Below are 23,882 nucleotides of genomic sequence, written 5' to 3' on the forward strand. Positions count from 1 at the left end.
TAGTGATATAGATTTATAGAGAAGTCTCGCTGCCCGGTTAGTGTGAACTGCAAGGTAAGACAACTCTGTTTGGGTATTGACGCGCGTGGTGAGCCAAATGAAATTAGACACGTGATCGTCAAGATGGCACCCGGCGAGGTAAACATTTCAGAATTTCATTCATATTACTTTACTGGTGATAAGTGTGGTAGAGCAATGCAATTGTGTTTAGTTACAGTTCTAATTTTTGTTTCTAGTCTTCAATTTACCAAGCTGTGCTACTGAGTTATGGCTTTTACCTTTTTCCATTGAGACCCAATGGAAACACAGCACTTCCGACCTTCAGTCCTTCTCTGTCTTTTTTATTTATCGTTGAGTCTATAGGCCTATTAAAAATAAATGTTTTAAATGATGGATAATTTATAAATCATGTTTTAAAGATACATATTAATCTTGCATTTCTGAAATGTACGATACAACATCAGATCATGATGATAACACATGAGGTTGATTTCATGATCGTGTAAAGGAACCACAGATAAATTCTTGCAAACAAGAAAAATTGAATTCAACATAAATATGGGAATTTTGAAATTCACGATTTTATGGTGTAGCCATGACCGCATGGGGTATAAAATTTGTTTTTCCTAAAAACTAGGGTCAGCACTATAATATGGTTCTGAACACTGGTGAACCGTCAAAGGTTTGGAGGCCATGCCATTACCCTGAGACTGGCTCATTGTTTATTCAGCAGATAGGCATAATATAAAGATTCCAAGGCCCAGTTGACACAGTGTGACCGGCACATTATCTAAAAACATCTGCCAGCTGTCAGTACTCTGTGACAGGTCTGCATGGGTTCGTCAGTGCTGACATTTTTCATCGTCAGCTATGGTTTCCGGTGTTAACCTTTGGTTCTCACCCTTTGTGCCTACCTTTTACTAGTAATATAGCAAGAATCGTCAGCTCTTTATCTAAATCATACATAATGCATCTTTTAGTTTGGGACTCGACTGAATCTGTCAATTCTGTACATTTGTCATGTCTGTTAACTTTTTTTTTTCTCAGGATTTTCGGGCAAGAGTTGAACTGGCATCACAAGCTGGAGAAGAGTTTTACCAATTATTTTATGACACAGTGGACAAGAAAAGACATGTAAGAAATTTACAACTTAAGAGAGGAGTTTAATCCCATTTTGTGACCTTAGAAAATAAAATGGGCTTATCTTGAAAAAAAAAAAAAAAATATGTAATCTGTATTGTATTTGGTGAAATAGATTATTCTATTTCTATCTGACATTATTTTTGTATAGTCTGCTGATACTTTTAGAGCTTAATTTAACCAAAATACAATACCCATTACTGCCATTTCCTCAGTTAGAAAAGTAAACTGTTATGTTTACAGATTTCAATAAGATGGGATAATAATAATAACCTTAAATCCAAGAAAACAAATGTCATATGTTTTCAACTCTGTCTGGAGGTTAAAGTTATCATCAAATTAACTTGAATTTTATACACAGTATTTATGTTCATGTGATGAAAAATCGATTTCAGATAATTGCTGTCAGAGTTATGGTCCTTGATTAATTTGAAAAATCTTATGGTGCTCTACGGGCTAAAAGTATCATCCCATAGACTAGAAATCTATGCACAGTGCTTGTGTTCTTTTCAACAATTTCAGATAATTACAGCCACCGTTATTGCCCTTGATTACTTGATGTTCATGAGACCTTGATTATCAACAATTTCCGATAACTAAAACAGTTCAAGTTATTATCTTATTACCCTGATTACCGGTACCTGTTTTGTATAATAAATGGTACATGTAGCACTTGGAAGAAGTAAAAACCTATTCTGATACCGGTAATTACTTCATAGTACATGGGTTGTTACTGTTTATTATCAGGTTTTAAATGCCCCCATGGCTATTACGTATAAAAGAATAAATATGTGACAACCTTTGTGGACTTCTTGGATGACTTAGTTGCTGTACGTATGCCGAGTATATTTTGTTGTCTGCCAACCCATCTTTATCCTGGCAAGGTAAAAGAAACGAATCAAATACATGACCTAACTTTAATGTTCATGTAGATTGTCAGTAAGAAAATTTATCTAATTGTGTGTTTATTTCTTTGAATCTAATTTTGATTGAAAATGATAATATGTCTTGATTCTTAATGGTTATTGAAAAGCTCCTCTTTTGACAAACTTTTTGTAGTCAATCTAATATTGAGCTACAGACATAAAAAGTGAAAATATTGATTTTGGTCAAAATTGAGATCTTCACAAAAATGAGTCTATTAATATACTATCTTATCAACCTAAAATAAAACATTTTGAAACACCTTTATTTGGACGTTTTGTAAGAGTACTGTATTCATAAATCTTTCTGTTTTCTTAAAATTCTCAGCGAATTAGTTATTTTTCTTCGCTTGCTGTGAGGCGATCAGATAATCCCCTTGCGTAGTACTTGGCATCGTTAAGAAGTTTAAAAACGTAAACAACCTTAGCCTGTTTCAATTCAGCGCAGCGTTACTTGTTCGATGATTGCCCTAGACATCCCACGTGGCATATCATAAATTAAACATCTAGGTTAAACCCGAAACTTTTCATTGAAAAATACTAATCAGTTGTCATTGATTAATGAGTCGTTGATTGATAATTGTCAATGATATATATGAAACCTTTCCCAAGCCATTATTTACCCTGAATAATTAATTCAAGCGGTTATTAATTGACATTTCGTTTCGTCTTTAAAAAAAAAAAAATCATAAATTTGTTTTGATAGTTGAATTTCATTTACTGTGGCTTCATACGGCATATAAAATGTTGTACATCTAATTGGATAATATTGTTTCAAATATTATTAGCAAGGTTCGGAAACATTAGAACAAAGAACGAGTCGAAAAGCGATGAATCTCAAGGGAGAAAATTCTCTGCCGTTTGTTTCACTATACCAAAATGCCTTAAAGTGAAAGGCATCTCTTACAAATGAAATTGAAATTTCTATCATTCTATCATTATAGTATCAGTGATTTAGATTTTGATACCCTTACGGTACCTGAAAATAATATGTACACGCAGATAACAGAACACACGTATAGGTGTGGCAGCTTCTTTGATCGTCAAGAAATTAAACTTGATTACCCAATATGAATAAACTAAACTTGATTACCCAATAGACAAATTTAATCTCTTGACCACTAAAGGTGCTAATTAATTAATGAGATTAACAGAAGTTATTCTCATAAAAGTTATAACATACAAAACATAGACTACTAAACTATGGAGTATTCTCATTGGAGTATTCTCATGTGTTCTAAATTGTAACACTGTCATAGGAAATGTTTTTATTGAATGACAAAATAGCAAATAAATTGCCTGGTTGCTATGAGATTTTGTTTTGGAACATACCAACATCTTTAACATGCTTTTTCTCAAAACTTACATTCCTGACTTTGGCAGCTTCAAACGGACACAGCTCAGTCAATTCTTGTCCGAATTAAACCAACCATACATCATTTTGAAGGTATTGAATTGGAGAATGTGAAAACAACAATAACTCAATTTTTAAAATTTCCTCATTGTAACTTATTATGCCAGCAAGGGTCACATTTGTTCTGTTTTACACATGTAGCTAAGCAATATTGATAGTTTGAAGTATGTGTACTTTCGTTAGATATGTTGGTATTTAGAACACAAGATAACAAATGTAATTTATAAAGGCTGATTTACGCAGTGCATCCATTGGTCCATCCATCGTCCAGACTTTCTTCTGAATGCTGTATTAATGAAATTTATCATCTGAATTGTTGAAGGGATGTGTTAAAATTTAAATTTATTTTTTATATTTAGTGAAATGAAGAATCCTATTGAATTCCAACATTTTCCCTATATTACTTCTAGAGTTACAGCCGTTGTTCCACTTTTTAGAATTTTGTGTTTTGTTTCCAATTTAATAATCCTTTTTATATGACCATTTTTTATGTGAAAGCATATTATTGTTACTTGTGTCCCATTGTTCTCAACAGTTTCTTGTGAACACTATACAGATCAGGGATGGTCCTTGTGTCATAATCAACCCCTGTCTTCATTATTCTGATTGGTGCAAAAAAGTAGGAGTTAAACCCCATTACATGTCATTTTTATCCAACATAGAAATTTGATGTGAACACTCTAGAAACAACATTTATTATCTGATCTTTTTAAAATATTTATATGTTGTTAACATTAGTAAGACAAAGAAGTATACTATATTTCAACAAATTCCGTTAAATATGGCCCTTGTTTCACTTTGTAGACCCAGGTGAACGACAAAAGTTACCATCTGATCTGTATGAAATTAATATGCATTATTTAAATGAATGAAACGAAGAAGCCTATCGAATTTCAACAAATTCTGTTAATTACTTTTAGAGTTAAAGCCCTTGTTTCACTTTGTTGAACCTTGTGAACGTTCTATCAACGAAAGCTATCTTCCGATCTGTACGGAATTTATATACATTTTTTAGATTAATAAAATGAAAAATGTAATTGAATTTCAGCAATTTCCATATAACATCTTTAGTTATGGCCCTTGTTTCACTTTGTCGTACCTTGTGAATACTCTAACAACAAAAGTTATCATCTGATCTGTATTAAATTCATATACATTATTTAGGTATGTACAATGAAGAAGACTATAGATTTTCAGCAATTTCTGTTGATAAGATCTAGAGTTAAGGCCCTTGTTTCACTTTGTTGAACCTTCATTGATATTCAGTGTACATAGAAAAAGCTTCCATTACCTACAAAAGAATAAATATGTGACAACCCTTGTTGACATGCTGGACGAATTAACTGCTGTGGGCATATTTTTCATTGGCTGGCAACCTGTCTTTTATTAATACCGTAACTATGAGGAAATTCAGAATTATTTTTCTTCACAAATTCTTTATTGTCAAACTTATGAAATCTTGTGATCACAATAGAGCTGTTCATTCATTATTTTCAAGCCCATCTAACCTTGGCATTTTATGAACGCAAGTTTTAGATCTATGTGATTTGCAGAAATAACTTTATTGTACATTTCAACTTTCATAGTGTCTCAAATATGAGTTAGCCTTTACAAATCTATGAGACAGTATCTGTTATCAATATAGGACAAGGGTGCATTTATTCACTACATGTATTAATACTGAATACAAGTAGGTTGTGGCAGTTGATAAGTGTCCTGTAATCATGATCACAATGGAAATGGGAAGGAGTTATTGATATATTTCGTGGAATTGCAGGGAATAGTTCAGATTTTGTTAGTGACTTGTTGTAGTTCACTTTGAGTGGTGACACGTAGGGCTTACATGATACATATGATTCATGAAAAATATTATGTTATGTGTTAATGGTGTTATTTCCTTTCCTTCACAGGAATGGTAACTACCTCACAAATCTCAAATATGGATGACATCGTTACCAAGGCAACTGTTGCTAAGGAAATGCCATTAGCAGGAAGTACGTCTGATGTCATCAACGTGTTTTATCACGCCTTGTTGGAAAATGACATGGATGTTGTTAAGGATGTAGTCGTCAATCAGAAAGTGAATATTAATTTGATATTCAAGGAAAGTTTTAGTTATGTTCAACCATGGCATAGAGAGTGGGGTGCTATTCATATAGTAACCAAACGTGCAATTGTAGAATCATTAAAGTTTATTATTGAGTTGGGTGCTGATGTGAATCTTGAAAATAAACATGGTGACAACGCTCTTCATATAGCTAGTAAATATGGATTAGTTGATTGTGTTGAATATTTGTTGCAATCTAATATAGAATTAAAAGATAAACAAAATATCGCAGGATTAACACCTTTGATAAAAGCCGTATTTAAATCTGAACATGCTTTTCGTGGACAATTTAGAAAAACAATACAGTTACTTTTAGATTCTGGAGCTGATCCAAATATTTGCCCGGTATCTGGAATAACACCCTTACATTTAGCTGCTAGTAAAGCTGACGAAATTTTGATACAACTTTTATTATCTCATGGTGCTAAAGTTAATGCTGTTTGTTCACAAGGCACCAGTCCACTTTTGAAAACACTTCTTCTTCGACACCAGAAGTCATCTTGTGTTAAGATTTTACTAGATGCAGGGGCAGATGTCAATATTTCAACAGTCGCAGGAAGAACAGCATTGCATTTGGCTGTTGCTAAGAGTGAAAATGAATGTGTACTTAATATATTAGAGGCCAATGCAGATCCTAATGCACAAGATAAATATGGTAAAACCCCATTATGGATTGCTGTTCAAGAAAATAATGTTCAAATAGTTCATCTTTTGTCTAAATTTGGTGGAAATGTCAACTATCAGCTACCAATCCGCAAGTTTTCACTGTTGTCATTAGCAATCTCTGAAGGATTGTATGACATGGTCTGTCTGCTTTTACATCTTGGGGCATCTATTTTCACAGAAACTGTTATGGGTGCAACACCACTTTACATTGCAGTTGAAACACAAAATATGCAAATAATTAAATCTCTCCTCAAAGCTAATTGTGATTTAGATGTTGTAAGTAATGCTAGGCATTCTTTAATACCACAAACCCCTATACAAGTTGCTATAGAGATTGGTAATTTAGAAGTTATCCATCTGTTACTAAGTGCTGGTTGCAAGATGAAGCCAGGTTGGATACAGCCATTGATATCACCACTTTCAGCAACTCTACCAACTAATCTAGCAAATATCCAAACTTACTTAAAAGATTATTTGAGTCATGTAAGATCTCTTAAAACACTCTGTCGAGATAGTATTCGAATTTTCATGAAACAGGACATACAGTCTAAAATGGATGCATTAGTTGCAGAGACTTATATTCCAGCTCGTTTAGCAGACTTTGTTTTATTGACTGATTTAGTTCAACCATAAAAAGATTATATTTAAATAAGATATTTTAAATAAGGCTGTGACTTTTCTTTAATACATTTATGATAATTATATTTATGCACATTTAATCTTTTTGCAAACCTTTGTCAATATTTATTTTATTCTTATATTCCTTTATCTACTATATTTATTGAAAATTGATTTTGAATAATATTATTGTTCATGCATAAATATTTGAACTAAGATTTAATATTTGCTTTAAACTTTACAATCTTTAAATGTCACTGTTGGCCTGTTTCATTTCTAATTGAGGCAGAATATTCAGATTTGGTGTAGATGGCCTTTCAGTGAATGTTTTAACTGGGTTCGATGATGAGCATTTTCTGCTAAGACCAAGCATCTCTGTCTATCACACATTTTGGAACACAATTAATGTGTGTCTGAATGATGTAGAATATTCAACTTAATGTAGATGTTCGCTAAGTGAATTTTTAGGGTGAGTTCTGTTTAGTCTAAGCAGAGGTAAGCAAATTGATGACTGAGACTTTAAACCCAAATAACGTTAATTTTCATAATGTGCATTTTTTTTCTTAGGATATGTAGAGTGATAAACAATTTGATTGCTCGAAGCTTCATAAAAAGATAAATGTTCAAGTAATTAATGATCTGAAATGAGTTTGGGGTTAGCCACACTGCTGGTTAGTTTTTCCTTAAGACAGTTGATTTTTATTATTTATGCAGCTTGAAACTCTGTAATCTCATTTTTTTAATATTTTTGCCCATCAATGCAAAACAATTACAGTTTGACTCAAAATTACCAGTAAATGGATTGACATGTTTGAACCAATAAAAATCAAGTTTTACTAAACAGAAAAGTGACAATTTTCTATGCAATATATGGAAATTGTGCAAGAAATGACTTCTCATGTACATACATGTAATCCTCAACAAATGCAAATAATGGTGAATATAATGTGAAAATCTGAGGTATTCACTCTATTTATTCACAATATTGCCCGTCTTCATTAGCCCAGTATAGGAGCAGAACAGTAGGACGTTAAACCCCATTTCATTTCATTTCATTTATTCACAATATTGAATTTCACAGCAGACTGAAAACCTGATTAAAATCAGAAATTCTTATAAACACTCTGAAGTTCAGAGATTGTGAAAAGTTATTATTGCTATCATGATTTACATTACATTAAGCTATGACATTCTTCTATGTCTTCAAAAAACTGTTGGTGAGTGAGCATCTTTTTCTAGGGTTATTATACGCCCACATTTTCATGTGGACTATTAAGCAGTCGCCCCTGTCCATCTGGACGTCCATCCAGAATTTGTTTGTGGACACTCTACAGGTCACAATTTTTATCCAATTTTGACAAAACTTGAAATATAGGTCTATCACCCAAAGATCTTGGTTCCTTTCGATATTGGAATGCATCGGACCATAACTCCATGGATTATGGCCCCTGATTGCACGAAAAATCATGGTTTTAGCTTGTGGACCCTCTAGAAGTCACAATTTTTATCTAATTTTGATGAAACTTGAAGTGTATGTTTATAACCCAAAGATCCTGTAACTGCCTGGATTATAACCCCTGATTGTACGAAAAATTGTGCTTTTTAGCTTGTAGATTCCCTAGAGGTCACAATATTTATCTGATTTTAAAAACCGTTTAAATATATCACCATTCCTTCATAATGAAGGTTGAATTAGAATTTTAGGAAAATCATAACGAAACTGCCCAACAAAATGCCGCTCTTTGTACCCAAATTGTGTAAAAGTATGTAATACGAAGGTTGTGGACCCTTTAGAGGTCACAATTTTTATCTGATTTTGATATATGAAACTTAAAATATATCTTTATATCACAAAGATCTCAGTCCCTATCGATATTTGTGCATTTCAGACCATCTGAATTAATGTCTCTGATTGTACGAAAAATCGCTTTTGTTTATCTTGTTCTCTATCCATCTCTTGCAAAATGTGGGCGTACGTGCCTGGCAACTGCTGGTTTTAATGGTAGCACAAGGAGATGGTTAACTTAAAGTAATATTAATTTTATATCACAAAAATATGAATTTTATATTGCTGGTGATTTCTATTGATATTGTCAGATTATTCTTACTTGAAACTTTTTAAATATTAAATTTTAAGTTTAATAAATTATTTCTATTGACATGTTTTAATCATTTGAAAAAATGGGAAAACAAGATCTTTACAGCTGTTAAAGGTTAAGCTCCATTACAAATCAATCACCTTGAAGTATCTGAGATATTCTGGAAATTATTTTGTATACCCAACAAGATACTACATTATTACTAGAGGGATATAAGGGACATGCTGTTACAATGTGGATAACAGATGATTTTAAAACAATAATTACTGGTCGTGTGTTTTTGATATGTTCATGTATTGAAATTTATAAGAAATTGAATGGTTTTCTTGTACCAAGTGAAACTAGCTTGCTGGCCCTTGAGGAATTGATTGGTTTTCTTGTACATGTACCAGGTGAAACTAGCTGTTGGCCTCAAAGGGTGCTTGAAAATATATGGTTTGTGCAATAATTTGTCTTGTACTAATTGAAACTACCTTGCTGGCCCTTGAGGAATTGATTGGTTTTCTTGTACCAGGTGAAACTAGCTGTTGGCTTAACGAATTAAATGGAAGAAAATTTATTGTGCAAACCATATATTATATGGTTTGCACAATAAATTTTCTTCCATTTAATTCGTTGACTTTATAAAACCTACAACAGAACAGAACAGTTGGACTCAGTCCTAGAAGGAACCCACCATTCCTCCAGGAGGATTTTTGTTCGCCAACATTTTCATGTGGACATATATTGTTGTCGCCCCTGTCCGTCCGTTCACATTTTGTTTGTGGACACTCTACAGGTTACAAGTTTTATCCAATTTTGATAAAACTTGAAATATAGGTTTATATCCCAAAGATCTTGATTCCTTTCTATATTAGCATGTATCGGACCGTAACTTCCTGGATTATGGCCCCTGATTGTACAAAAAATCCTGTTTTTAGCTTTTAGACCCTCTAGATGTCACAATTTTTATCAGATTTTAAAAATTGTTTAAATATATCACTGTTACACCATAATTATGAGTGCATTCAAATTTTGTGAAAATCGGATGTAGACTATCAGACAAAGTGGCCGCTCCCTTTTACGCAAATAGTGTAATAAGCATGTAATACCAAATGTTTATATCCCAAAGATCTTGGTTCCTTACACTATTGATGCATTTTGGACTGTAACATCCTGGATTATGGTTCCTTGTTGTTTGAAAAATCACTTCTTTAGCTTGTTCTCTTTCCATCTCTTGTAAAATTTGGACGTATCTTGCATTGGTGCCAGAAAATTCTAACCTAAGTAACATTTATGGTTTGATATAACAGTTTATATTCCTTGTCTTACTTTGTTTTGGATAATTTATTCAACAGTTACTAAAGAAATTATATGAAGAATCAGCTACATGTGTTTGGAATGGTAATACATTTAAAGGAGCTACAGACATTGTACAGTTTTATGAAAGTCTACCCATAACACAGCATAATATTACATCTATAAATGCTGTACCATTGTTAGGTAATCATAATTACCAGTAAATCTTCCACTTCATATTGCACAAGATGCTGCTGGTGGCCAACTGACAAAGCTATGCTGGCTATGCCTTGTGTGTTGAAACCTTGTTACTGAAATCTGACTATAACCATGGTTATGCCAGGTGTACTGATACAGAGGAGGTGGGGTCTCTCTCTACCCCTCTTTTCTATTATCATATATTATGTTACGTAGCCAGATGTCTAGAGCTCACAATTTTTATCTGATTTGGGTATGAAACTTCATATGATATATCCCAAAGATCATAACTTATTGGATTATTGCAACTGATTGTACAAAAATCACCTAAATAACGTCTAGAGGTCACAATTGTTATACCCCCAAACAGTGGTGAGGGCGGGCATTTGCCCCCCCCCTCCATAAATTAGGTCTGCCTTCTCTGTTTGCTCCTCCCCCCCCCCCCCCTAGATAATTTAAAGAAATAAAAAAAAATATTTGTGATGTTTCAGTAATCAATACCTTTACGGTGATTAAATCGAACCCATCCTGCTGTAAACCTACTATAAACAATAACATGTAAACCACAAATGCTTTTTAAGATCCTCAAAAATTTTGGGTATGGGTTCAATGCGGCAAGAATATTCATTGTCCCCCGCCTTTCGAAGAAAGCAGGGGACTATTAAAATGGGTTCGTCTGTCTGTCTGTCCATCCGTCTGGCTGTCCGTCACACTTTTTGGACACAATAACTCCTTTCTAATTGAGCTAGAATGTTCAAACTTGGTATAGGTGTTTATTAGGTCAATGCCTTGATGGAGTTTGAAGATGAGCATTTTCAGCTTAGGGTAAGCAGAGATAAGCAATTTGATTGGTTGATGCTTTGGGACACGATGACTTTAGTTCTAATTAAGTGAGAGTGATGAAACTTGGTGTATAGTTTCATTACATCAATACATTGACTAAGTTCGATAATGAGCATTTTCTGCTCAGGGTAAGCAGAGCGATAAGCAATTTGATTGGCCGAGACTTTGGAAAACAATAACTCTCCTAATTAAGCTAGAATGTTCAAACTTGGTGTAGGCGTTCATTAGGTGAATGCCTTGATGGAGTTCAATGATGATCATTGTCTGCTTACGGTAAGCAGAGACAAGAAATCTGATTGGTTGATGCTTTGGGGCATGATAACTTTAGTTTTAATTAAGTGAGAGTGATGAAACGCTGAGTATAGATTCATTATCATTACTTTGGAACATAACAACTCTGCTTTTAATTGAGGTAGAATGTTTTAACTTGATGTAGATGTTCATTAGGCGAATGTCTTGACTGAGTTCAGTGATTAACATTTCGAGCTAAAGCTAAGCAATTTCATTGGTCGATGCTTTGGAACAAGATAACTTTCATTCTATCTGATAGAGAGTGATGAAACTTAGTGTATTGTTGATAATCAGTTTGATCGCTTGATACTTTTGAAAAATATAAATGTGCTATTAATTAATATGTGTCATCTATTTATTTTGGGATTTTGGCAGGGAGCATCAGCCTCACTGTTGGCTTGTTCACTTTGATTCACTCACTCCATTCGATTGACACACCCCTCTATGTTCGGATAAGCTAGTGATTTGGCGCTGTAAGCGCCCGCTACTTTGGTGCTGATGAGGGTCTTCGTCAAGGTTGGTAGTCCATTCGTTTGACACGTTTCACTCTGATCGGATAAACTAGTGGTCAGGCAGTCTGTTTTTCAAAAATTTCTGGGGCAGATCTCCCATACCCCAAGTTGAAGCTTGCGCCGTTTCCCCCCTAACCTTGGACTTTGCCCCAGTTTTGCCCCTCCAACCTGTCAGACTGTCTGTCAATAATTGGCATTAGAATGCGATAGAGACTACAGTTTTTGACAGATATTTTTCAAATTTCGTATGAAGCATTGTAGTCATGAGAGGATGAACCCCGTCTATTCAGTGTTCTGTGACTTTCTGTTCCAGGGTTTATCCCCCCCCCCCCCATTGCAAAAAAACTTGTGAATGCGAAGAGGTTACAGTTTTTAATGAATTTTCTTTCAAGTTTGGTTTGAAGAATTGAGGTCATCTGATCGTTTGCTGAAAACCTTTTGAATGCGATAGAGGCTACAGTTTTTAACACTTTCTTTTCAAATTTGGTGTAAGCATTGTGGTCTTGGGAGGACGAAGACAAACCCTATAAATAACCAGTGTTCTGTGACCTTCCGTACCAGAGTTACCCCCCTTTGGCAAAAACCTTGTGAACACAAGACAGGCAGTAGCTCTTTTCAAATTTGGTGTCATGGGAGGACCAATATTCAGCATTCTTTGACTTTCAGTAAAGCATTTAAAGCATTTAATAAAGCATTTAATACATATACCAAGATTGTGAACCCTCAAGAGGTCACAATTCTAATCCAATTTTTCACACACAAATAATTATATACAATTATTAAAATTCATTGCTTTTTATTCAGTTAACATTACAAGCAAGGTTATGACATATAAGTATTATCAAATCTTATTTATTGAAATTATTTCTAATTATCATTTCAGAATCTTTAACACCTGGACAGACCACCATTGTTGTTACTGTTTTTGGAACTGTGAAATATGATAAACAAACCAAATCATTTTATCAGAACTTTACCCTTTCATCACATTCTACAGTGTGGAAAATAATCAGTGATGTGTTCAGATTTTTAAATCAATAATAACTACACCTAATTTACTGTTCACAGATTAAAGACATTTTTTTTTTCAAAAAGGAAGAAGTAAATAAATTCATCAGTGAATAGAGTTTTATGTTTGCCTCCACCTCCACAATAAAGACTACATTTACATTTATCATTCATAGTTGAGTTTTTAGCCCATTTGAATGTTTGTGAAATAAATAAATTCTATATATGTATGTTCATTTTATTGGACCAGTTTCTTGTTTGCCATGACCGTACCATGTCAGATGTTCCTAAATCTAGAGACACCTGGCAAATTTCTTTTATCAGGGGCCCTACTTTCTGAGCACTGAAATTATAGGAAAAATCTTTGCTCTTGGCCAATGAAAGGGCAGCATTCATTTTGAATAACAGCGTTATTCTATTCCAGAATTGGGAGGCCGAATGGTTAATGTGTGAGCATTGGATCAGAAGGTCTTTCGTCAAGTGGCATGGTTTCGATTCCCGGCTTGTACGTGACAAGGATTAGGGTCGCCTGACCAACTTTGTGGGTTTTCTCCAGTTCCTCCACTTTCCTCCCACAGCTGAGGAACCCTACGCGTTAGCGTATTATTGATAAAAAGTTGAACCATATGATTATTAGTCCCAAAATGACCTAGTTTGTGTCGAGTGGACATTAAACTCTCTCTATCTCTTTCATTAAATTGATTCGATTTTAATGAAACTTGAAGTACATGTTTATACCCCAAGAATCTTGGTTCCTGTTGATATTCGCGCATATCGGATCGTAAATTCCTGAATTATGGCCCTTGATTGTACGAAAAATCGCGTCTTTAGCTTGTGGTCCCTCTAGAGGTCACAATTTTTTTACGATTTAAAAACCCGTTTGAATATATCGCCGTTATATATAATGGTTGAGTTCGAATTTCGTGAAAATCGGACCAAAACTGCCAGACAAAATGGCCGCCTATGTAATATGTGGACCCCCTAGAAATCACAATTTTTATCTGATTTTAATGAAACTTAAAATATATCTTTACATCCCAAATATCTCAGCCCAGTTCGATATTCGCGCATATCAGACCATAATGTACTGGATTATGGCCCCTGATTGTACGAAAAACTGCTTTTTTTTTTAGCTTGTTCTCTACTCATCTCTTGCAAAATGTGGGCGTATCTTTCCTGGCAACCGCTGGTCTATTATACATGTAACTTTTATTAAATTATTAACCAAAGGCTCCACCCACTGTGTTATTTGATGGTCTAATGTTATCTGTTGGTTGGGTCAGCTGACCATTTGACTTATAACACAAATGACCATCTTACAAAACCTAACAGACCACATCATTAAAATCATCAATTACTTTGTATCTAAAATGCTCTATTTGAACCAATCAAACCAATCCTAAACTTATCAACACAAACCTTCACATTTGTAAGTCATATGCTCATCTTGGATAGACCTTCATTCATCAGACCACTTCACCTTTATCAAACAAGGACAGAAGAAATGATAAAGTAGTGACGATACAATTTGATATTCATTCCCAGAACATATACACTACACCACACTAGATCTTTAATATATATATATATATAGAAAACATCTGTGGTGCCAGATGTATTAGTGCGACCAGTGAAGTGTTGCCCCGGTGAGAATGAATGAATTAAAAAATAGAACAAAATTGGATGAATTATTTTTGAACTTATTCGATAATGTTGTCAGGGCCAGTTTATGGCACAGACCAACTATAGGCCATGGCCTGAAGCCCCGCTTAATCATTCTCTGTGTTTCCCATAGCTCTCTCGCTTGGTTCAATAAATCCTCTCAATAAACAGCTGGTACAGTAGGGCCCTAATATAAGCAACCGGTCGGGTGACAGCTTGAAATTGCTTATGACACTGTTATTTCTTTTGATATTTTGTATTTGATGGATGGATGGAGGCCTGTGTAATAGGCCCAATGAAATATTTGGCCTCGGGCCCCGCAAAACCTTAATCCGGCCCTGGATGTTGTATTCAAAGTAAGGACTGTTACAGCTTCTGATGAACGCAGCTCTTTCATCAACGCAGACATTTTGCATCAATTCCAAACTGAGGTCCATCCATGTATACATGCCATGCACGTAAAAAACATTTGTAGCTGAAAATCGAAGAAGATTAGGTGAAAATGACACTGTCCGGGCAAAATGATCCTACCTTGCATTGTATACACATAACATTAGATATAAAATTACCAAGAGATGTTAATCTGCTGTATGTCTTATTAAATAAATGAAATGAAGTTAATGTCTACTTTTCTGCACCGACTAATGAAGACATTTTGTAGGTATTATAGAGTGGGGTTTCGTTAAGGATTGGATCTGCTATGTAAACTTGTTGGGTGTGAATTTTCATGCAGCTTTTGAATTTAATACAAACAGGGTAGATCTACCAGAAAATGGAACATAAATGCCCACGAACAGCAACTGCAGACTGTGATAATTTTAAGTACTGTATGTGACAAACTTCTTTCCAACCAGATAAAGAAGACACCTTTATTACATGAATGTAAAATAGTTTAAACGGAATGCCGAGATCAATATTAAACTTGATGAATTACTGATATCTGTTGGTTGGGTCAGCTGACCATTTGATTTAAAACACAAATGACCATCTTACAAAACCTAACCAATAACAATATTTACCCTTCGTAGAATGAGGAAACTGTTTTATAAATTTGGACAATATGTCAAGCAAATAAATTTCAGTCTGTATTTGTTGATATACTGCTATCTGTTGGTTGGGATAGGTGACAATTTGATTTGTGACACAAATGACCATCTTACAAAACCAAACACACAGCATTTTATTATTTTTGATTGATTTGGAAATACCATTTTGCCAAACAAAACTTCCTCCTACTATTAGATGTCTTGTAGAAATAATCCTGCTTTTATTTGTCTATTCGATCTGACATATGTGGCAACTTTACGAAGACCTAATAGAAACAATATATCTAATATTCCGTTAGTTAGTCAAATGTGGAATGGAAGTGATGCATAATAGTTAATAACAACCCCATATTGTATAAATATTTTAGGGTTTTAAGAAATAAGAATTCAATTCCTTGCTTTCTTTTCTTTTGTAGAATTCAATATTATCTATTGGTTGGGTCAGCTGACCATTTGATGTGTAACACAAATGACCATCTTACAAAACCTAATGGACGACATTATGTTTCTTACTGAACTTGTGCCTTTACCTTTCAATAGAAAGTGTTTAATAAAATGAAATGAATCTGTTAATATTCTCTTGAAAACGTAAAACGTCAAACATCTTCTCATGTAATTATTATGGCTGTAGTGTAGATAAGTGGCAAACATCAATTGTGTATGGAATTGTTTGAAACTATGGTTGATTTAACTGACCTTTTACAATTTTCCATTATACATGTAACTTATATTAAATTATTAACCAAAGGCTCCACCCACTGTGTTATTTGATGGTCTAATGTTATCTGTTGGTTGGGTCAGTTGACCATTTGACTTATAATACAAATGACCATCTTACAAAACCTAACAGACCACATCATTAAAATCATGTATTAAATTGTATCTAAAATGCTCCATTTGAACTAATCAAACCACGTCATTAAAATTATATATTCCTTCATATCCGAAATGGCCCGATTGTTGACGGTTACATCATGTGACAACCTTAATATTAAAAAAAAAATGTCCTTAATATTCCTAAAATGCAAACTCATAAAGTCTGTCTTTCGTCGACCATAAACACATACCTTTAATTTTGTATATCCTACGCCTATCTTGGGTAGACTTTAATTGTCAGACAGCTTCATCTTTACCTGTTTGACGTAATGGACATTCGGTTGATTTTCTTTTGACAACTGAATATCGAATTACACCAAACTGATAAGCATTCTAGACTTGTTCAGTATTTACTTTGAACTTTCGATCTGGCAAGCTAAGAATAAAATGTTTAATAAAGAAAGCGAATTTTTCAAATACAATATAATACTTACCTGTCAGATTCACGCTTCCAAAGCGAAGAAGCAGAGACATTCAGCCTTATGTAGATAAATGAAGCGCTAGTGGAGGCGGGCGTTATAAAGTTGTGTTATTTTAAACAACCTTATATAGTAGATTATTTAACGGTATATTAGATACATTTTCACAGTTTGGCAAACCTCTTTCCTGGCAACATTTCCATCCGTGACAACGTTTAGGACCAAAGTGATAATTGATCCCTACTGATAATCAAATTTAGCACACTAACTGTGATTTAGTTAATCATGTTATTGTGTTTAAACAGTAAATGTGTTTTTATGACGAGGACGCGTGTCGAAATTTCAAACTGTTACAAACATCCTCATCATCTCGTTATTGGCGGTTCCGTTCCTTTACCGGACAACAGTAGCAGGAAACGTTGTTTTTTTTGGGGGGTGTGCGGGGGGGGGGGGTATTCCTTTTATCTTCACCCCGACAAAGTATCAGTACGGAGAATTCATTTAGTATAATACTATTATTAATGTTTACGGCTTCTGCAAGGTGTATTACAATATGAATCATGTTAAATCTTTAAATTTATTTCGGGAGAAAGTTACACAACTTATTGAGGTTAAACATGCATTATGCAAGAGCAAAATCTGCTTATTACAAGTCTTTCTTTAGGCCTGAAATGTTATCTAAATTATCAATTAGACATTAATTAACTTATCCAGACCATAATAAACTCTCGATGTCAAGGCTAGCCTTCGATGTTGGCTGGATTAGATTCCTATATCCTGGGTGTGATTGACAATATTGCACCACTGGAGAAAAATCCATTGCTGATATATAACCTATCAATTTTTCTAAGCAATCCACAAATACTTTGTGAATTTTGGAATATATAATTGTCATTCATTACGGTAATTTCTTCCTCGCATTGTAAAATAAAGTTTTGCTTTTATTTGCATAGATAATTATTATCGATTGTTATAGAAACCCAACAGCTATTGTCTTTGCTTCAGTTAAATATGCGGGAAAACTTATTTTCTTGTGGCTAAACTTCATTTTCTAAACTTCTAAAGGGAGTCGCAATTGCTCAGTGTGTGATGTCTACGCTTCATTCCTGGTGTTTGCCAAAAACGTTCTGGGGGATGTTCCATCGTGGTTCCCCCTGGTCAGTGGTGCAAGACTGAGAGCCCGGCAAGGAACATCGTCTAGTCGTTCGGATAGGACGAAACACCAATGTCCCGTGTACACATTGACAAGCACATGAAATATCACTCTAAACGCCAGGATCTTCGATGACCATATAACACCAAGAACAAATATAATTTTCATAACATTACTGTTAGCGTCAACGAATTTGAACAAAATCTGCTAATAATTGCATCCTGTAGAGTATTTAAAGACAATAATATAGTGGGCGTGGTACCACACGCCGTGGGGTTGGGACATGCACCAAAATAAATTGATGCTGTCTTTATGGTATAAGGAATAAATATGTTCCAAGATGATCCATTCATAATTCCGACCTATAGACAAAAAACACAAAAACTGGGCGTGGACTAATATAATAGGTACAACCCTATGATGGATCACGCCACATTCGTCCCCTTAGAGTGAAAAGGTCGAGTTTTAAGGTTTGAAAATGGTCCTGTAAAATTGTTTATTTATTGTTTTTTTCTAATATTTTGTACAGTATTTTATGATTGGGGATAGTTAGAAATGCAATATAAAGTTTTTAGTTATCAGGTGTGGTAACTCGGAAAAGTCACTTACGACCTTTTTCTACTCTCTACCTATAACCAAAGATACATACTTGTTGCTGTTTACGACCTTATGTGATTTAGCAATGGGGTGGAAGTTACATTGGTCTTAAGGGTACGCTTTAGATCTTAAGGTTTGTAATTGAGTCAAGTGGCAAGGTTAACAGTATGGTAGCCTGCTCAACCTCCTTGGGTTTTCTCCGACTTTCTATCATTGATACAGATCCCTACGCGCAAGCAAATTAATGAAGTAAAATTATGGCCTAGGTTGTGTCCAGCGGATGTTATACCCTTCTCTAACCCCAGCCCCTCTTCTCTCTATCCCTCACGCTATCTTGATAGCCTCACGGTATCGTACAGCTTTCTCTCTATCTCACTCTCTTCACCTCTATCTCGCCCTCTTTTTATCTCGCTCTAGCCCCCTTTCTCTGCCCCCCCCCTCTGCTCCCCGCTCTCTATCGCTGCTCCCTACTCTTGCTAGCTCCATCCTTACCACCCCACCCTTTAGCTAATTCTCTCTCTCGATCTCTCTCTAACCGTCTCACAGTAGATTGATAGTATCATCACACCACATCGCAGGCCTATCTCTAGCCCGCCCCACACTCTAGCCCACTAGATTACTCTCCTCATATCGATAGTTCTCTTTAGCCCCCGCCCATCTCTAGCTCTTGCCTTCTATCTCGCTATCTTCCTGGGTCTCTATCTCACGCCCTCTCTCCCGATCTTTCTTGCTCTCTTTCTTTATTTCTTCATCTTGTGGATTCTCTATCTTTCTTTCTATCTCTCTTTAATAGTCTAAGCTTGCTATCTAGCTCTCGCCCTTCTCTCTAGTTTGTTCTCTCTTGAGGTCAAGCTCTCCCTCGCCTCTTTCTCTCTGGCCCTCATGTCTAATTCACTTATGTAGATCTCTAACTCTCTCTCTCCTTCTCATCGCATCGCAGCCCACTTTCTATCCCTCTCTAGTCCCCACTTTTCTACTCTCTTTCTGTGTCTTTCGTCCGTTGGTTATCTCCTTTCTTTGGTCCCCGACTCTCTCCATCACTCTGTTTGCTGTTTATTGCTGACATTGCTTGTGTACACTATCTTTCTAGTCCTCTCTAACCCGCTCTCTCTAGTCCCCTCTTTTGCTAGCTTCCTCCCTAGCTCCCTCTTTAGCTTGTTGTCTGTTGTCTGTAGCCCCGCCATTCTCCCTCTCTTCTCGACGGACAAGTCTCATCACTTGGCAGCCGACTCTAGCGCTTTTTACCCCCCCCCTCTCCCTCTATCTCTCTCTCTCTCGCTCCCTTTAGCTGGCTCTCCCCCTACCGATAGCTCTCTTAAGCCCCTCCCTCTCTAGCCCATTCTGTAGCTCTCACTTTCTGTCTCGCTATCTCTCTCTCGATCTTACGCTCTCTAGCTCTCACAATCTCTTTCTTTCTCTAGCTCTCTCCATCTTGTGCCTTATCTTCTCAGGGTGGGGGAGGGAGGGGTGGATGGCCAAATGGTAAGCACGTGCGCGCTGTATGATAAGGTCTGTCATTGAGTCAGCTGGCGTAGTTTCGATTCCCCGGTTGTACGTGACAAGGAGTACGGTCGCCTGTCCAACCTCGTGGGTTTTCCCCGGATCCTAAGGTTTCCTCCCACTGATAAAAGACCTCTACGCGCAAGCGAATTATTGAAGTAAAGTTGAACCATGTGATAGTCCCGAAATGACCTTGTGGACGTTATACGTCATCTCTCTCTCTCTCTCTCTCTCGTTCAGTCTCTAGCCCTTGTCCTCGCTCTATCTAGCCCTCGTTCTCTCTAGTTCGCTCTCTCTCTAGCCCTCGCTCCCGCTAGCTCTCTGTTCCTAGTCCGCCTATAATCTACTGTGAAAAAACCCACACAACACAATTTATATGGAAAAACAATCACTGGTTTGTACACATATAGCACGACGTTTCGACAAGTATCCCCTTATCGTTATCAAGCACAAAACGACAACGATAAGAGCAGGCCCGTAGCCAGCTTGCTGGCGCAGGGGGGGGGGGGGGGTCTCTCCCCCCGGCAAGCTGGGGGTACGGGGGTCTCCCCCCGGAAAATTTTCAAAATTGAGTAGCTGTAAACGAGTTTCTAAGCATAGAAATCGACAATTATATGTTCTAAGAACGAAATATTCTGAGTGTTTTTAAAAAAATATATTCAAATCATACATAGGTAATTTATAAATATGGTCGACAACTTTTTGTCAGGGTGGGCAAGATTATTTCCAGGGGGGGGGGGGGGGAACGAACTATTCTGAGTGTTTTTCAAGAAATATATTCAAATCATAAATAGGTAATTTATAAATATGGTGGACAACTTTTTGTCAGGGTGGGCAAGATTATTTCCAGGGGGGGGGGGGGGCTTTGCCACGTGCCTGGATAAGAGGATACTTGTCGAAACGTCGTGCTATATGTGCACAGACCAGTGCTTGTTTTTCCATATAAATTGTTGTGTTTTTTTAATGTGCTCAATCCCTAAATGCCACTCAAGGATTATAGTCTACTGTGGGTTGATCAATTTTAAACACTACTATCGCAATGTACACAGGCTTTTGTGGGAAATATGATTGGTTTAACAGAGAGGAGTTGCTACTGCACATATCTAAATGTCACTTATGACCTTGTTACACTGCCATCGGTGTACTTACTACCTTTTCCCGGTGACATCTTGGTAAAATTTTCCACTTACAACCTAATATTAATTATCCATATTGTAGTTTGTATCATTGCAATTGCACCTGGAGGGGTCAATTTATAAACTTTTGGTGCAAAAATATCAAATTTGCCTGTTTTGTCACTTGCGACGTTTTACCTCTCAGGGGACGAATTGTTAATAAATGCAACTTGTAGATTATTTACAGACAAAATATTAACACAAAGTGTGTGTAACACCGCTCATGAAGGAAGGGATGGGGATGGGGGTCATGCACCAAAATCATAAGTTGCCGCCCTTAGGGTATAAGGAATAAGTAAACAAAGTTCCAAGATAATCCATACAGAATTGTGGCCTTTAGGCGCTAGACACAAAAATTGGACGTGGCTCTGCCACTGGGGGGTTCGGAACATGCACATAAAATAAATAGTTGCTGTCCTTACGGTATAAGGAATAAATATGCTAAGTTCCAAGTTGATCCATTCAGAAATCCAGCCTGTAGACAGAAAACACAACCAGCGCCTGCCAGGCAGGATACGCCCACATTTTGCAAGAGATTTTCGCGAATATCGAAAGGAACTAAAATCTTTGGGTTATAAACATACATTTCAAGTTTCATCAAAATCACATAAAAATTGTGACCTTTTAGAGTGTCCAAAAGCTAAAACCCTGATTTTTCGTACAATCAGGGGCCATAATCCATGAAATTTTGATCCGATACATGTCAATATCGAAAGGAACCGAGAACTTTTGGAGATAAACAAATTTAAACTTCCATCAATACTGGATCAAAATTGTGGCCTGTAGAGGGTCCTGATCCTTGATATACCATATTATATTTGCGTACATACGACCGGGCAGCCATTTTGTCCGGCAGTTTTGGTGCGATTTTCATGATATTCAAACTCCACAATCAATAGGCTATACTCACACGTTTTTTTTTTTAATCGAATACAAATTGTGTGGGCACTACATATATTTGCTAAACTGGAATGGTCATTTTGACAGGAAGTATATCGGTCCAATGGTGTAACACAGATATATTTGAACGTTTTTTAAAATCAGAGAAAGATTGTGACCTCTAGAGGGTCCACAAGCTAAAAATATGATATTTCGTACAATCATGCAGGGGCCATAATCCAAATTGGATAAATATTGTGATCTGTCACAAGCAGGTGAATGGATCACATAATACATTACTGTAGGTCTACATAAAAATGGGGAGCATAATTTTTTTAGTTGTCTGTTAAATCAAGTCAGACTTGCATACTGGATGACAAAAATCAGTGTATTTGCACTTTAAGATGGATTATGTTTAGGATAAGGTCTGGGGTGTAGTATCCTGCTGCCAACTTACTGTATTGGGTGAACTTGTAATGACTCAAGGGTACAACCAGTAGCATGGACAGGGCAATCAGGGTGGTTGCTCTGGGTGAAAAATTTCAAAACAAAGAATTATAAATTAGTACTAATATATAAAATCTTTTCACAGATGAGTCTACAACTGTCATCCAATCTTATTAAACTTTTCCAGTTTATCTTGAGGAAAAGTCTATTAAAGTAGGACCATTGAAGAAGGTAAAACCTCATAATTTACAAATGTTTACTGGTTAAGATCACTGCCACCAAAATTGAGAAATAGTTTTGATCAGATTGAAAAATAATCATTTTAGAAATAAAACCAATTTTAATACATTTATTTATTATTATGTATAATATTAATGGTAATTAAAACCACAATTGTTCAAAATATATAATTATATATAAATATTTATTCATATTAAAAACAATAACAATTCACGAAATTAATACAATATAAAACAATTATTTGAACACATAAAGATTTAAATCTAACTTAAAATCATTTTTTTATGCATATTTTCCTTTTTTTCATAAAATTTAATATACAACGAGAACTACAAGTTCTTATCTACTCATTTCTTAATGACTAAAATCTATTGCCATGTTTTAAAAGTATATTACTTCTCCTACATATACAAATCGTTGTCAAGTAGATCCTTATATAATAAGAAGGCAGAAATAAAAAATTTACACATCAAAAAATAAATGTACAAGGTAATTTGGAATGTGATAATTGAAATAATATTATCACAGACAATATTATCAATATGTTTATTGTTCAAGATATGTTTCTAATTCCTCTATATATTTCATTGTTTAAAATAACTTAAAATACAGAGCCCGTTTAAAGTGGATAATCTGGTACTATTGCCACAGCGGTAGCACGTCATTTCGGTCCCGCGTCATTTCGGACTCAGCACAAACGTCGTTTCGGACTCAGTATGGCGACTTTTCGGACTTACTCGGTGTCATTTCGGACTCAGTCAAACGACATTTAGGACTCGGACCGGCGACAT

At 35.6% G+C, this 23,882-nt stretch overlaps 2 protein-coding genes across 2 annotated transcripts; both read left to right on the plus strand.

Annotated features, from left to right (window-relative positions):
• The first annotated feature begins 66 nt into the window (after positions 1-66).
• Positions 67-13,266, plus strand: LOC126830928 (NTF2-related export protein 1). Its single transcript, XM_050561443.1, has 4 exons — positions 67-138; positions 1,048-1,134; positions 10,305-10,449; positions 12,973-13,266. Exons 1-4 carry the CDS (start codon positions 124-126, stop codon positions 13,128-13,130), a joined length of 405 nt encoding a protein of 134 aa, XP_050417400.1. The 5' UTR covers positions 67-123; the 3' UTR covers positions 13,131-13,266.
• On the plus strand, positions 5,394-9,027 carry LOC126830925 (ankyrin-1). Its single transcript, XM_050561440.2, has one exon. It carries the CDS (start codon positions 5,417-5,419, stop codon positions 6,881-6,883), a length of 1,467 nt encoding a protein of 488 aa, XP_050417397.1. The 5' UTR covers positions 5,394-5,416; the 3' UTR covers positions 6,884-9,027.
• Positions 13,267-23,882: the final 10,616 nt, after the last annotated feature.

The sequence above is a fragment of the Patella vulgata genome, chromosome 8, assembly GCF_932274485.2.
Source record: "Patella vulgata chromosome 8, xgPatVulg1.2, whole genome shotgun sequence".
Lineage (NCBI taxonomy): Eukaryota > Metazoa > Mollusca > Gastropoda > Patellidae > Patella > Patella vulgata.